Source organism: Callithrix jacchus, chromosome 20 (assembly GCF_049354715.1).
Source record: "Callithrix jacchus isolate 240 chromosome 20, calJac240_pri, whole genome shotgun sequence".
In the NCBI taxonomy this organism is placed as follows: domain Eukaryota; kingdom Metazoa; phylum Chordata; class Mammalia; order Primates; family Cebidae; genus Callithrix; species Callithrix jacchus.
In genome coordinates, this window is record NC_133521.1 from 44,969,591 (window position 1) to 44,986,247 (window position 16,657).

Sequence of the window (16,657 nt, forward strand, 5' to 3'; positions counted from 1 at the left end):
CTTCTTATACAAATCATGCACTTCAAAATCGTTGGTTACTGCATAATGAGACTGGAGCTTCAGTTCGCTGTGTGGTTTAAAGGACAGTCCCCTTCCAGGTCCCAGATGCCACCAGTGCCCGTGACACCTCATTGACAAAGTAGTCTGGACTGCAGGTGCTTCTCCTAGTTTTCGCGTTTTCATGGCTGCATTAATGCTGCAGGCAAGATGCTCTGATGGCAAGATGCGCCAGTGCTTAGATGGGCAGACGCTGGGAAAGCATCCATTTGTGCTTGTTTTATGGGACCTGAAGTCATAAGACAGTCCTCCGCAAGGCGTCAATGTTGTTCCTCAGGCAGTCTATCTTTGCTCAGACTGCTGACGGCTGTGACTTTTCAAAAACATCTAATGAAAAAGGCTGACGAATTTTCCCTAAGCCCAATGCATCCTCTAACTTGACAGAAACAATGTACGTAGCCTTTTATTAACTGCTCGGACTTCTGAATGATTCCAAGGTTTTTAGCTAGGATAACCACATCGACAGAGCCCAAGGCAACCATAATTCTCTGTACATTTCACCAGCAAATGTATTGCTAATGCCAAGTAGCAGATGAACTCAACAACTTGATAAAGCATTCACAGAAATGCCATTAAAATTCAGAAAAGGCTGGGCACGGTGGCTCATGTCTGTAATCCCATCACTTTGGGAGGCCAAGGCAGGTGGATCACCTGAGGTCAGGAGTTTGAGACCAGCCTGACCAACATGGAGAATCCCTGTCTTTACTAAAAATAGAAGAACAGCAAGGTATGGTGGCACATGCCTGTAATCCTAGCCACCCAGGCAGCTGAAGCAGGAGAATTACTAAAACCCAGGAGGCAGAGGGTGCAGTGAGCCGGGATTGCGCCACTGCACTCCAGCCTGGGCAACGAGAGCAAAACTCCATCTAAAAAAAATTTAGAAGGAAAGCAAATTAATAGCACAGTGCTAATAAATACAACAATCCTTAGTGGGTTCTTCCTACTGTCACCAAAAAGTCATAACAAACGTACCAGAGGAGAGTAAATGTCATTCTGACCCAACTCCTCCTACTAGAAATGTTCAGTATTTTCCACATGATGGAAAAAGTCTTTTTAAAACAGGGGTTAAAAAAATTATACATCCTTTTATTGTTCCATAAACCTTCTCATATGAGTCACCAAGGGAAACTGCCCCTAACACAGCTTTCAGGCCAGCGTACTTTCCAGCAACCAGGCACCATTCTTTCCAGGAAGACTGACACGTGTTAACTCCCACCCTGCCGAACAGATCCAAGCCGAGAATCCAGACAGCCAGCATGACCTCTGCTGCTCACCCGCTTCCAGGCAGCGCGTGCAGTATGGCAGGCTGTTAATGCACGGAGCGTATTTGCTAAAAGTTTCCTTGCTAATCTATTTCTTTTTTTTTTTTTTTTTTTTGCCTCTATAAGAGGAAGTATTACTGGTAATTATTTATCTTAATAGTTTCAGAAAGAGGAACAGATAACCTCAGTACAACATATTGGCAGTTGGCAAAACCAAGTGAAGCAACTGTTCTGATTGCTAAGGATTTATCTGGACGCTTTCTTTATTTTTGTGATACAGCGTTTCGCTCCTGTTGCCCAGGCTGGAGTGCGGTGGCACAATCTCAGCTCACTGAATCCTCCGCCTCCCAGGTTCAAGTAAAGACTGCCTCAGGCTTCTGAGTAGCTGGGATTATAGGCGCGCACCACCACACCCGGCTAATTTTTATATTTTTGGTAGAGACCGGTTTCACCATGTCTCAGTCTCCTGACCTCAAGTGATCTGCCTGTGTTGGCCTCACAAGTACAAGGATTACAGGCAGGAACCACTGCACCAGCCGGGAACCACTGCACCCAGCCGGGAACCACTGCACCAGCCGGGAACCACTGCACCCAGCCGGGAACCACTGCACCCAGCCGGGAACCACTGCACCAGCCTTTATTCTTCTAATTTTTTCACTTGCTCATGTAAGAGTAAGTTTTCTGATTGGCATATTGGAAATGGCAATTTAGTTTTATTATCATGGTAAAAATAAACATGAAAGTTACCATTTTACGCACTGTGGACTGTACAGTCAGGGGCGCTAAGTGCCTTCACATGGCTGTGCTGCCATCTCCACAGGCACGATCCCACTACTGATCAACACGGGAGTTTTCACCTGCTCCGTTTCCCACCTGGGCCGGTTCACCCCTCCTTAGGAAACCTCGTGGTCCCCTGCTCCCGGGAGGTAACTATACTGCCAAACTCAGTGCAGACACCCGATGAGCATAGTGCACTACAGCCTGGAACTCCTGGGCCCAAGCGATCCTCCCACCTCATCTTCCCAAACACACTCTGCCCCGCTGAACAGCCAAGCCACTCCCCACGCCCCTAACCCCTGCACCCACCATTCTACTTTCTGCCTCTGATTTTGACTATGCTAAGGCAACCCACACGAGTGCACACACTGTCCTTGCCCTTTGGTGACTGTGTATTACTTAGCATCACATCCCTAAGGTCCGTGTGTCGTCAGGATCTCCTTCCTTTGTAACAATGGACCGTGTTCGTGTTTTCCGTGCGGGACCACATTGTGTCCGTCTGTTCACAGGCAGTTGGGATGCCTTCCTCTTTTGGCCACTGTGGATGAAACTGCTACGGCCGTGGGGGTAAGGACGTCTGAGCTCCTTCCTTCCTTTCGGCGGGTATACTAATGAAACTGCTACGGCCGTGGGGGTAAGGACGTCGGAGCTCCTTCCTTCCTTTCGGCGGGTATACTCCACAATCACAATGGCTGCATCGCATGGTGACTCTAAGTTTAAACTTTTGAGGAACTACAACGCTGGTTTCTACAGCGTGACTATTTTTCAGACGTTTCTCTGGCTCTGGAGACAGGGTCTCAATTTCTGTCACACAGGTGATAGAGCGAAACTCCGTTTCAAAAATAAGTAAGAAAATTCCAAAAAAAAGCTATTTAAAAACTGTTTGCCAAGCGGAACAGAACAGCCAGTGACCTGAATCCGGCTACACTGAGGCTGCGTCCTCTCATGACTCAACTGTCAGTGGCCACCAATCTCTGCACATGGACTTCCTGTCCAACAGAGCTAATCGCTGAGTGGTAGCGCTTACTGGAAACCCCGACCACGCAGCACAGGCCTCAACAGGCACAGCCTGCATCTCTGCACCCCACCTCTCGTGGGAGAGGTCTGGAAGAGCCCGTACTATCCCCCTGTCCCACTCTCTCCTCTCTCTCAGGGGCCCAGGGAAGACTCATCTGCTTCGTGAGACCCCCCCCCCAACCCCATCTGCCTGGGAAGGGAAGATGAAGAAGGCAGGAGGTGGTACCCTGGCCAGCATGGTTGAGCCTGCACTCAGCATACTGGGCCTGGAGGGGCAGGGAGGCAGAGTCACTATTCTATGCATAGCACTGGCACTGCGGGGACTGCAGTAAGAAGGCACTTGGCATCATCCTCCCAAAAGCACCACTTGAGAAAGGCACCATGCTAAGACGCCGTCTGGGGCAAGCTGGCAGTGCCTCAGTGTGGAAAGAGGGCTTCGCCCAGCCCCAGGGCACTCGACGCCAGAGACTGCTGTCAGCACTGCAGAGTTCAGAGGGAAGGGCCGCGCCAGCCGCCAGATCCAGGGGAATAGGTGCCTGTGGGTGGGCGTGACTGGGGAGGCAGCAGGGTGACCCTGCGCATGCAGGTAGGGAGCCCAAGGAAGATGGCCCTGTACCCCCAGGTGAGACAGGCAGAAGCAGACACTGTGGCCCCTGGGACACTGCTGGGCCTCAGCCTCCCTGGAGCAGACAGAGCTGGGAGGGAGCAGATGGGGTAGTGAGTGCTGAGGAACCCGGTGGCTGGTGCCCTACCCGCTTTACACTCAGCTTTCCAAATAAAACCAAAAGGGAACGCCGACTGGAAAGACTGCGTTTGTGTTAGCAGTAGACTCGGGGATCATTACAATCCAGAGGAAATATGGCTAAAACACTTCTGCTTCTGAGGCTAAAAAGGAAGTTAAGGCACAGGGACACCCCAGCTGCGGCCTGGCACTGCCCAACACACCCCACTCTGCAGCCAGCCGCCTTACTGAATGGAAACTTGCTTTTAAATAACACAGCAGATCTGCAAACACTCCCACAGCCAGTGACCCCTCAGGATGGAAGATGGAAAAAGCAAAGCCTGGGCACAGCCCCCAGGCGCCTCCTGTCAAACACCAGAATATGTGGGTGCGAAGCAATGAGGTGACCACCGGCGCGCCGCATGCTCAAACAGTCTCATCCCCGAAATAACAGTCTCAGTGTGGACAGGAGCCTTGAGAAGCCTGGCTGCTCCAGCCAGGACTTCCGCCCCTCCTCCGGCACCCACGACAGGCACCCAGTGGCCAAGGGAGCACCCTCTCGCTAAGGTGTGGTCATCCCAATGCCGCGCCTTCCCAAAGGGCACAATCACTCTGTGAAACTGTTCACGACCCTTCTGTGAGTCTGACGCTACAGTCCTACCACCCAGGGCCTTCTCAAGATTTCAGATGCGTCCTGGTCTTACACTCATGCCCAGCAGGCCTGCTAAGTCCTGGCTAATGTCTCTATCACCCCAGTGGCCAGGGACGGCATCACTGACAAAGGACCCTGACCCAGAAAGGGGAGAGACAGAAGCCACACACTTGTTTTTTGAGAGGACACTTGTTCCGCTCCAGGATCCCAAGATGCCCTATGTGTACAAGGCCTTTCCAGACAGAAAGACAGAGCCCAGAGCCTCGGATGCATTACATCATTGCATTACAAACAGAATCTCTGCCAACCAGTTAGTCCTCCTGGGCAAGTCACAGGACACGTCCCCTGAGATGTGGGGAAGGGGAAACCTGGACTCAGCACCTTCTGGGTGCCAGATTCACTTTCTTTTTAAATGTTTTTTAAAGTTAAAAAAAAGTAGTCTTAAAAAATGTTAGGGCCAGGTATGGTGGCTCATGTCTGTAATCCCAGCACTTTGGGAGGCCAAGGCAGGCAGACTGCTTGAGCTCAGGAGTTCGAGACCAGCCTAGATAACATGGCAAAACCCCATTTCTACCAAAAATACAAAAATCTGCCAGGCATGGTGGTGCATGCATGTAGTCCTAGCTACTCGGGAGGCTGAGAAACGAGGATCATTTGAGCCCAGGATATGGAGGCTGCAGGGAGCCAAGATCGTGCCACTGTACTCCGGCCTGGGCAACAGAGCAGGGAAAAACAAAATACTCCCTAATAAGCACCACTTTCCTTCATTCTTCCTGTGCTTTGCTAAGTGAAAAGACGTTTCTCTATACAGCTGTGTATGAGACTCAACTCGCAGAAAGAGAGAGAACTGCACTCCTTCCCAGTGGAAAGGCAGAGGACAAGGAAAAGGGCTTTCCCTGCAGTGCTGAGACCCCACTGCATGGCAGGACGTGTGCCAGTGTTCCCATCTCCTGGCTCAGTCACGGTGTTGCTACTGCCTGGACACTGCGTTTAGCCAGCTGCCCGCCTGCCACCCATTCCATCAAACCCAGCAGGCTCGACAAGTGTCAGAACCATGAAGTATTTCCTTTTGCTTTTTTTAGAGAGAGGGTCTCACTCTGTCACTCAGACTGGTGGTATGGTCACAGCTCACTGCAGCCTCAACCTCCTGGGCTCAAGTGATTCTCCCACCTCAGCCTCCTGAGTAGCTGGGACTACAGGCGTGCAGTATCACATCTGGTTAACTTCTTTTTCTACTTACTTACAGAAGGTGGTCTCACCATGTTGCCCAGGCTGGTCTCCAGCTCCTGGCCTCAGGTGATCCTCCTGCCTCAGCCTCCCAAAAAGCTAGGATTACAGATGGGAGACACAACGCCCAGACATGAAATATTCCTGAAGCCAACTGGTTTTTTTTGAGACACGGTTTCATTTTGTCACCCAGTCTGGGGTACAGCAGTACAAACAAGGCTCATTGCAACCTCGACCTCCCAGGCACAAGCAATCCTCCCTCCAGCCCCACTCAGCCTCCAGAGTAGCTGAGACTACAGGTGTGTGCCTCTACTCCCTAAAGCCAATTTTTAAACCACCAACTTGCTGGTTTCACTTCTTCCCAAGGTGACCCCTCCAGTTTCAGCCAAGTTTAACCAAAGCCACAGCTCTCATATTGTGCATCGACAAATCAAAAGAGAACAGAAATAGCACCTTCTTCTGCATTCAAAAACAACATTAAATACTGGCTTTTAATTAATTTCCCTTTTTTATCATTAAGACCGCAGAGCAGAGATGCTTTTCAACTTGTGACAGGATTTCATCCCAATACACCCATTATAAATATGAAGGGCAGGCACAGTGGTCCATGCCTGTAATGCCAGCACTTTGGGAGGCCAAGGCAGGAGGTCCCTGGAGACCAGGAGTTCCAGGCCACCCTGGGCAACACAGTGAGACCCCATTTCTACAAAGAATACAAAAAATTTAGCCAGGCGTGGTGGCACATGCCTATAGTCCCAGCTACTTGAAAGGCTAAGGCAGGAGGATTCACTGATCCCAGGAGGTCAGAGGTGCTGTGAGCCGTGATTGTTCCACTACGCGCCAGCCTGAGCAACAGAGTGAGGCTCTGTCTCAAACAAAACGAAAAAAAAAAGAGAGGAAAATGTGGAAAGTTGAAAATGCACTGACTGCTTGACTACCCTTAACCTATGGAATGTCATAGCTTAGCCGAGCCTACCTTCCGTGAGCTCAGAACGCCTCCGCTAGCCTACAGCTGCACAAAATCACCCACAGGCACGTTGCTGTATAATAACGCATTGAATAGCTCGTGTAACGTATCGAGCCCTGCACTGGAAGTGAAAACAGAATGGCTGCACGGGCACTTGCCGCAGTTTCTGCTGAACACGTGTTGCTTTCACGCCAGTCGAAAAATCTTAAGACCAACTTCCTGTATAGGAAAAGGGTATTTCTAGTGATGATGAAATTCAGACTCGCCTTAGACTTACAACAGACAAAAATGCTGTACAAACATTATTCTACATGACATTACAGCATTTACCACTGAGGGAGGAAACAGCAAGTTATGAATTCTAAGTTCAAAACCGGGCACTGCAGGAACAATGCCGTGGCTGCCTCGCTCTCGGGAGTTCAGCGAGGAGTACACACCTGAGTCATTCCTGTTTTTAAACGTAATCTTTTGTTATTATTTGAATATTTTGATTCAGAATGATGCTCTGAATTTTCAAAGCACATCAGCTTTAAGCAGACTTCATGAAGTAGCTCATAAATGAGCAGTGCTGGCTGGGCGTGGTGGCTCATACCTGTAATCCCAACACTTTGGGAGGCCAAGGCGGGCAGATCACCTGAGGTCAGGAGCTCGAGACCAGCCTGGCCAACATGGTGAAACCCTGTCTCTACAAAAAATACAAAAATTAGCTGGGCATGGTGGTGCATGCCTGTCATCCCAGCTACTAGGGAGGCTGAGGCAGAGAATCACTCGAACTTGGGAGGTAGAAGTTGCAATGAGCCAAGATCACGCCACTGCCTTTCAGCCTGGGCAAAAGAGCAAGACCCTGTCTCAAAAAAAAAGAACAGTGCCAAAATGAGCTGGCATTTCACAACTCACAAACTAACCGGTCAACAAGTAACCAAAAAAAGCCCAGAAGGGGCGCAAGCAAGACAGGCAGCTGGCTCCTGCCACCAGCAGGCCAGAAAGTGAGGGTTCCTTTGTAGCCCTCAGGCAAACTGCCTGAGGCCAAGAGGGTGACACATCAGGAAGGGTCCCGCACCCACCCTGCCAGGCCCTGCAGGCTGGAGTGCGTTTTGTTTCCTATCCAGGGGAAGAAACCCTTATTTGTGATCTGCCTGCCCCCAACATCAGAAGCACAGGCACAGCTTTCAGTGGGAACTTCCTTCACCTGTGCAGAGAAACACTATTAGAAAACACTTAACCCACCAGCTCCAAGCTGTCCCGCAATCACCATCAGCCTGAGTCACTCCACTTTCCCACATGCAGGGCCCAGACAGGCACAGTAGTATAAAAATAACCAACTTACTATGGCCAACAGGACACTGGAAATCTTCAGCTTCTCACTGAGCAAAGATATTATAAAGAACCACCTCCTTTTCAGTTGCCAGCGTATTCCCTCTGCCCCCCGCCCCACTGCCAAAGCATCCTATCACTTTAGAAAGAGTCCTTAAACACACCAGCCTCACCCACAGCCTGAGTCAGCCATGGCCCCAAATTCTTTGAACATTAAAAGACAGGCAGAGGCTTCCTTTCTCCCACTCCCATTGTTGTTGCTTGTTTCCTGTTCTAGGAAATTCAATTTGTTTTTTTGAGACATAGTCTTGCTCTGTCACCAGGCTGGAGTGCAGTGGTGCAATCTTGGTTCACTGCAACCTCTGCCCCTCGGGTTCAAATGGTTCTCCTGCCTCAGCCTCCCAAGTAGCTGGGATTATAGGCGTGCAGCACCTGAGGTCACCAGGTCAAGATCAGCCTGGCCAACAGGGTGAAACCCCATCTCTACTAAAAACTACAAAAATTAGCCGGGCATGGTGGCAGGCATCTGCAATCCCAACTACTCTGGAGGTTGAGCCAGGAGAATCACTTGAACCTAGGAGGCTGAGATCATGCCGTTACACTCCAGCCTGAGAGACAAGAGTGAGACTCTGTCTCAAAAAAAAAAAAAAAAAAAAAAAAAGGTATGCAGTGGTTCATAACTAAATGGTCACAGAGTTCTTTTGCTTATTTGTATTTTTTCATCACGTGCTGTGTGGCAGTGAACACCCTAATATCTTTGGATGCATATGTATTTGAATGTTTCTCTGAGGATTATATCCAGGAGTGGTGTTGCTAGAACGGGGGGGTCAGATAAGCAGTTCTGCTAGATGCTGTCCAGAGTAATTTCCCTTCTTTGTACATCTGTAACCAGGTCATGGATGGGCAAGTCACAGAAAGAAAACCTTAACTGCCCAGATGCAGAGTCACACAGTAGCTGCCATATGTCCTCCCGGCACTTGCGGTTTCTCATTTAATCCAATGAGTTATCTAATTCTGCTATATTCTCTCTAATTTTAATGATTTAATGACTCCTCTTTAAAAATTGGGCTGGGCGGGGTGGCTCACACCTGTAATTCCAGCACTTTGGGATGCCAAGGAGGGCGGATCACCTGAGGTCAAGAGTTCAAGACCAACCTGAGCAACATAGAGAAACCCCATCTCTACTAAAAAAAATACAAAAATTGGCCAGGCATGCTGGCACATGCCTGCAATTCCAGTTACACAGGAGGCTGAGCAGGAGAATGGCTTGAACCTGGGAGGCAGAGGTTGTACGGAGCTGAGGTATGTCACTGCATTCCAGCCTAGGCAACGAGAGCAAGACTCCATCTCAAAAAAAAAAAAAAAAGATGCTAATTTGGGTGAAAAACAGTGTGTCATTTTATTTTGCACCTGCCTAATAACTAGTGAGGGTGAACATTTAAAAAATATATATATATTGGCCGGGCATGGCGGCTCACGCCTGTAATCCCAACACTTTGGGAGGCCGAGGTGGGTGGATCACCTGAGGTCAGGCCAACATGGTGAAACCCGTCTCTAAATAAATATATATATGGAGAGAGAGAGAGAGAGAGAGATATCACTTGGATTTTTTTTTACTTATGTATCTTTCATTTTTGCTCCTTTTTCTCCAATTTCTGTTTCTTTGATGTGTGGATTTTATTTATATGGTCTGGATAGATTTCTGTTTTTTATATATGCATTTTTTTATTTTATCTTTTTTTTTGAGATGGGGTCTCCCTTTGTCACCCAGGTTGGAATGTAGTGGTACAGTCACAGCTCACTACAGCCTCAATCTCCATGGCTGAAGTGATTCTCCCACCTCCTCAGCCTCCCAAGAAGCTGGGAGTATAGGCATGTGCCACCACACCAGCTAATTTTTTTGCATTATTTTGTAGAGCTGGGGTCTCACTGTGTTGCCCACACTGGTCTTGAACTCCTGGCCTCAAGTGATCTGCCCGTCTCAGCCTCTCCCAAAGTAGTGGGATTACAGGTGTGAGGCACCACACCTGGCGCAATTATTAAATTATAGACAGTATTCAACATCTGTGAAAAGGTCACCTGGGTGAACAAGATGCTTTCATTCTATGTCACAGTGTCTGGGGTCCCAGGACAGCTGCTCTGAGAACAGCAGCAGTGGGAAAGAAAGGACTGAAGAGTCCTATGTCTGTCCCCAACTGCTTTCTACAACCCCATCAGGACTTTCCATATTTCTGTTAGCAATTCTAAGAATTTATTCTGAGCTGTAATTCCTGTTGCTGTTCTCTATGGTATACCTTTGAATCTTTTTGATTACACACATATACCCAAAAAACCTTCTATTATCCCTCTGCTGAGCCATATACACCTTACGGTTTCCCAGACACACCCCACAGAGATCGCCACATAGGTCTGGCTGCCTCATGGAGAAACTTCAAAGCACAATGACACATCTGTGGGGAACCTGAGTCTTACAGCTACACACAGTGCGAATCCGAGCAAACGAGTAGACCTCACAGGGAAAGAAAGGGAACTACTTTTGTCTCAACTTTAAAATGTAAAAAGAACTTTACTTTCCATGTATGTGACAAAAGTTTAATATTACTAATACTCAATTCTCACAGTTTGTAAGACAAAAGTAGACACTCTAAGAGAAAAAAAAGACTAAAAAAAGCCATGAATACGGAATTTGCAAGAGGCACAATAAAAATGGTCAAGAATCATCAACACCCATGAGCTGCCATTTGGGGTGAGGGCTTCACACTCATCGCCTCATTCACCCTGCAAGTGACTCTCGGAGCAGCACTGCCCACTCATGCTCCCAACAGGACTCGGGAAGGTGAAGCAGCTTGTCCAGGCTGTCACAGCAGATAAACAGAGCCTGGGCTGGGGCCCAAGTTGGCTGACTCCAAATCTGCGGCCTTAACCATTAAGCAACACAAATAAAATGTGTGGATTTTATTTATATAATAAATAACTCTACTGTTGGGGAGGGCTTGGAGAAAGAGACCTTCTCATTCACACCTCTTTGGGGTGCAAACTCAAAGAGCCAACAATGGGTTGCAACGGTGTGATCGATGTGCAGTCCTGCTAACTCACAGTCCCACCTGAGGAAGTGCACCCCACCAAGACAGTCTCAGATGTTCCCAAGGGTACATGCAAATCTCCTAAATGTCTATAAAACGCACAAAGCAGTCTCAAAGCACTGTTTATGCATGGAAAAAACGCAGACTTCGAAGCTTATCAGTTAGGGACGAGTCTGTGCTATATGCAGGCAGTGAAATATTATGTAGTATTGTTTATACTACACTGTCTCTAAGAGAATATATATGGCATGCTGTCCTGTAGGGAAGAAGGTACACATGACTCTGCATGTGAATACCGAGACAGAGTTTCTTTAAAATGCTGACCGATTTATCTTTGCTAGGGTCTCTGATGGCTGTGACTTTGTTCCTTTTGCTGTTCTGCCGAGTTTGGATGCTTTCTACCCTTTCCTTTTTACCTAATATGAGCTGTCTGAACATCGAAGGGCTGTCACTCTTTAAACAGAGAGAGCCTTGAACTCCAGATTAAATAAACCTCTCCTCCTGTGATCTGTTACACCCAATACTGCCGAGGGGAAAAGTCCAGGAGCCAGTCTCTGCACACCCCCACTATCAGAAGCCTGACACACAGGGCTTGTCTGCTCCCCTAGGAGGGCAATGGCAGGATCTCGGCTCACTGGAATCTCCACCTCCCGGGTTCAAGCAAGTCTTCTGTCTCATCCTCCCGGGTAGCTGGGATTCCAGGCGCCCGCCACCACGCCGGGCTTTTTTTTTTTTTTCAGTAGAGAAGGGGTTTCACCATGGTAGCCAGGCTGGTCTCGAACTCCTGACCTCAGGAGTTTCGCCTGCCTCGCCCTCTCACGCCTGCTGCGTGAACCACCGCGCCTGGCCTGTTGCGGATTTCCTCAAGTTCACCTCGGCTCTGATCGGGGCCAGAGGCACCCTCGTTTCGTCCCCAAGGCAGAGAAAGAGGCAGCGGCCCCCACGCGTCAGCTTAGGCCCCGCCCAGACCTCGGGGTACCCCAGCCCCAGCTCCCGGTACCGTCTCGGCCCCGCAGCGTCCTGTGCCCCGTCGCTGGGCTTCCTCAAAGCCTCCCCGACGCCCTCCACCCCTCCCTATCTCCGTCTGCCTCTCCCTGGACCCCTCAGACCCTCCCGGACCCCCTCAATCCTACCCTGGCCCCCCTCAACGTGGCAGCACCGCGGCCGCTCCCCACCCCACCCGAAACACCACCTCGCCCGGCCCGGGACCACCGCCCCCGCCCCTCCCAGGTCCGAGGCCTCCACCGGGCCGGGACCCCCGACCCTCCCGGCCCCGCCGCCTCCGCGCGCTCACCTTCGCGGCAGCGCCTCCTCCAGATGGTGTCGGTGTGGAGGATGCGCCGGAACTTGGTGCAGACCTGGGCCAGGCTGGGCAGGTCTGTGCCGGGCAGCGACGCGAAGATCTCCACCAGCAGCTCGGGCGGCAGCTCCAGCAGCGAGCAGCGCGGGGGCGACGGTGAGGGGCCGGGGCACATGCCGCCCCCCACCCCGGCCAGCACCGCCGCGCCCGCCTCGATGCGCTCTTCCTCGGGATCGGTGTCCGGCTCGCTATCGGCCGCCGCCGTCTCGGCCGGGCCCCGCCGTTGCTGGCGGCGCCGGCATCCGCGCGACGGGCCCACGCCGCAGAGGCGAGCGCACACCGCCATGCCGCCCAGTGACGGCCGATGCCGTCGCTTCTGCGCACGCGCCAACGCGGCCCCGCTCAGCCAGCGCCAAGCCACGCCCTCGCCGCAGAGCCCGCCACGCCCCCCGGAGGGCCGAGCCCCGCCCCGCCCCGACCGCAACCCCAACTCCGACCTCCGAGACCCCACGCAGCTACCATCCTCTCCCGCGTGAGGGCGCCGCTCGCGGCGGGCACGGGAAAAGAAAGCGGCGGTGCTGGGCGCAAAACAAGAAGCTGCCCCGTGTGAGGCTCGAACTCACGACCTTCAGATTATGAGACTGACGCGCTGCCTACTGCGCTAACGAGGCTGCTGGGCAGCCCCCTCCGCGCCGCCTCCTTTGTGGAGACACGGGTCGCTCCCGCGCCCGCAACGCCCGAAACTCTGTCCCGGCGACCTGCGAGTGGGACGATGCTCTTCACAGCCGCAGATAGACAGGCGGCGGCCGGCCGTCCCCACAGGGCGCCCAGAACCCTTTTGTCCGTGGAAACCACGGGCGTTCCATCGCGTCCGCTCCACGGTAAGGAAAAGGCCCGCGCTGCGGCGCTCTGCGGCTCCCTCGGGTCCCGAGCTCTCTGGAAGCCCCGGGGAGGGATCGCAGGGGCGGCGGCCAGCGCGGCCCCCACGCTCGGCTCGACTTCCTGCCGTCTCCCGGGTCCGCGGGTGGTGACCGCGAAGGCGTCCTCTGACCAGAGCGGCCGCGCACGGCGCCGTGGGTCCCGCCTCGGATCCCATCGCTTGGAGGCCCAGGCGGGAGGATCTGGAGCCCGGGAGTTCGAGACCAGGCAAAACAGCGAGACACCGCGCCCCCTCCCGGTTTACAGAAATAAAAATAAAAGCACAGAGGCTGAAGCGGGAGGATCTGGAGCCCGGGAGCCCGAGGCTGCAGGGACCCGTGATGGCGCCACCGCGCTACAGCCTGTGCAACACTGCGAGACCCTGTCTCCAAAACAAAACAAAAATCGAAAAGCCGCAAATGGCAGGGCGCCGTGGCTCAGGTCTGTAATCCCAGCACTCTGGGAGGCCGAGGAGGGTGGCTCACCTGAGGTCAGGAGTTTGAGACCAACCAGCCAGACCAACATGGTGAAACAGTATCAAAAAATAATAATTTTAAAAATTAGCTGGGCATGGTGGTGCCTACTCGGGAGGCTAAGGCGGGAGGATCTCTGGAACCCGGCAGTGGGGGTTCCAGTGAGCTGTGATCACACCACTGCACTCCAACTGGGGCAACAGATCAAGACCCTTCTCAAAAAAACAAAAGAAGAAGAAGAAGAAAAGACCGAAGGGGGAAAAAAACCCATCAGATGTGCCTCCGTCCAAACCTTGAGCTTTTCAGGCCCACACTATTGAAAGTCAGCACCTGACTGATTGATGACTCTGACCTCCGGTTCCTTGTTTTTCGGTCCATTCCCCGCTGTCAAAATGCTCTTCCTTCCAGTGACCATGAGTAATCCGAAAACAAACTCCTTTCACAAGGAGTAGGACCCACTTCTTCACGGGTATGTAATGGCCCGCACTGACCCATCATGGGGTCCCACAGAGCCCCTCACACCTGGACCCGCATCCCCCCGCCCACTTCCCAGCCCATCAGCCCTGCCCGAGGTCTCCGCCCACCTCCCGTTCTGCCCTTAAACAACCGACACCCTCGCCTGCTTGCCCTCAAGAGGAGCCCTCTTCTAGGAAGCTTCCCCGCATTTTCCCTAGGGGAGAATGGCGCCTTTATCATAGGGCCACCGTACTGTTTGATTACAAATACTAGTTTCCTCTGCACTGCACTCACCAGCTGTAGCCCCCTCACATGAGATGCGGAAGAACATCGCATGATCAATGAACGTTCACTGACTAAACATTTAAAAAAAAAAAAAATAGGCCAGGCGCGGTGGCTCACGCTTATAATCCCAGCACTTTGGGAGGCCGAGGAGGGTGGCTCACCTGGGGTCAGGAGTTTGAAACCAGCCTGGCCATTACGGTGAAACCCTGTCTCTACCAAAAATACAAAAATTAGGCGGGCGTAGTGGCAGGCACCAGTGTTTTCAGGTGCTCGGGAGGCACACGCAAGAGAACCGCTTGAACTGGGGAGGTGGAGGTTGCAGTGAGCCAAGATTGCACCACTGCACTGGCAGCCTGGGCGACAGATTAAGACTCCGTCTCAAAAGAAATAAATAAATTTCAGGAGCAAATGCTAAAAGGAAAATAAAAATGACCAGCGAAAAGGCCGAAAAACAAGGAACAGGAACCAAACAGATGTAGAGCAGGCTGGTGGCTCAGTCATGGAAAGTCGTGCTGGGAAGTGTCTGAGCAGTAAGAGCGAGAACAGATGTAACACAGGGTGGCTGACTAGCCCAGTGCTATGCTCTGTGTGCATCCACAGCTTCTACATAGCATCTTTGCCACTGCTGTAACTCACTTTCCTTTTTTATTTTGGTTTTATTAATCAGTTTATGAGGTTGAGTATTTTTTTTCTCCAAAAACTGATCTTCCCATTACTAGGTCTTGTACTAGGAGCTGGGTATAAAAAGAGGAATAAAACACATTTTTTCCCTGTTAAAATATGCAACATAATTTGTTAGATTTCCATCTTTAGAAGAATGCTTATTACACTAGTGTATGTTCATCATTTGAATTATGCAGCTACACAGGTAAAAGGTACGGCCTGCTGCGGTGGCTCATATCTGGAGTCTCAGCTACTTGGGAAACAGACGGAAGGATCCCTTGCGCCCAGGAGTTCCTGGCCAGCACAGGCAACATAGTAAGACCCCTGTCCCCTCAAAATATATACCTTTTTAAAAATTTTTTTAAATTTTAAATTTTTAAACCGGGATTACAGGTGCACACCACCACACCTGGCTAATTTTGTATTTTTAGTAGAGACAGGGTTTCACCATGTTGGCCAGGCTGGTCTGAAATTCCTCACCTCAGGTGATCCACCTGCCTCGGCCCCCCAAAGTGCTAGGATTACAGGCATGAGACACCACGCCCAGCCTGCATTTTAAAAAGACATACATTTGAATATATATATATATATTCATCTACAGAAATATATATATTTATATATATTCAAATGTTATGTCTTTATATATATATAATTTCTGAAGATGAGTGTACATGGAGCTTATGTTCAGGAAGAGAATATTCCAAATTGCTAACAGTGATTATCTCTAAGGATGTGAGGGGTTCAAATGGTGATCAACATTAACTTTTGTTTTCTCTGTAGTGTTTATCGTAACAGTGAGGAAACATTTGTATATTATTTGTATGATAAAGAACGAAGCCAGGCGTTAACAGAACAGTGCCTGTTATCCCAGCACTTTGGGGGGCTGATGTGGGCAGACCATTTGAGGTCAGGACTTGGAGACCAGCCTGGCCAATATGGTGAGACCTTGTCTCTACAGCTCCATGTCTACTAAAAATACAGATAGTAGTGGGGCGTGGTGGTGCATACCTGTAATCCCCACACTTTGAGAGGCAGGAGGTGGGCGGATCACTTGAGTCCAGGAGTTCCAGACCAGCCTGGGCAATATGGCAAAAACCAAAAGCCCATCTCTACAAAAAAATGGGCTGGGCACGGTGGCTCACGCCTGTAATCCCAGCACTTTGGGAGGCCGAGGCGGGTGGATCACAAGGTCAAGAGATCGAGACCATCCTGGTCAACATGGTGTAACCCCGTCTCTACTACAAATACAAAAAATTAGCTGGGCATGGTGGCGCGTGCCTGTAATCCCAGCTACTCGGGAGGCTGAGGCAGGAGAATTGCCTGAACCCAGGAGGTGGAGGTTGCGGTGAGCCGAGATCGCGCCATTGCACTCCAGCCTGGGTAACAAGAGCAAAACTCTGTCTCAAAAACAAACAAACAACAACAACAACAAAAAAAATTAGCCTTGGTGGTACTTGCCTATAGTCCTAGCTCAGGAGGTGGGAG

General features: G+C 50.9%; 1 protein-coding gene and 1 non-coding gene across 5 annotated transcripts in view; both read right to left on the bottom strand.

Annotated features, from left to right (window-relative positions):
• FBXO31 (F-box protein 31) overlaps positions 1-12,736 on the bottom strand; it is a 50,787-nt gene extending 38,051 nt beyond the window's left edge. For all 4 annotated transcript variants that reach the window (XM_002761240.5, XM_008986333.5, XM_035282712.3 and 1 more), the window contains exon 1: positions 12,372-12,736. In XM_002761240.5, coding sequence (XP_002761286.3) covers positions 12,372-12,723 — 352 coding nt within the window. In that variant the 5' untranslated portion in view covers positions 12,724-12,736. The remainder of the gene's footprint in view (positions 1-12,371) is intronic.
• A 239-nt stretch (positions 12,737-12,975) lies between these two features.
• TRNAM-CAU (transfer RNA methionine (anticodon CAU)) lies at positions 12,976-13,048 on the bottom strand. The gene has a single exon. It is a non-coding gene; the product is annotated as a tRNA-Met (tRNA).
• Between the last annotated feature and the right edge of the window lie 3,609 nt (positions 13,049-16,657).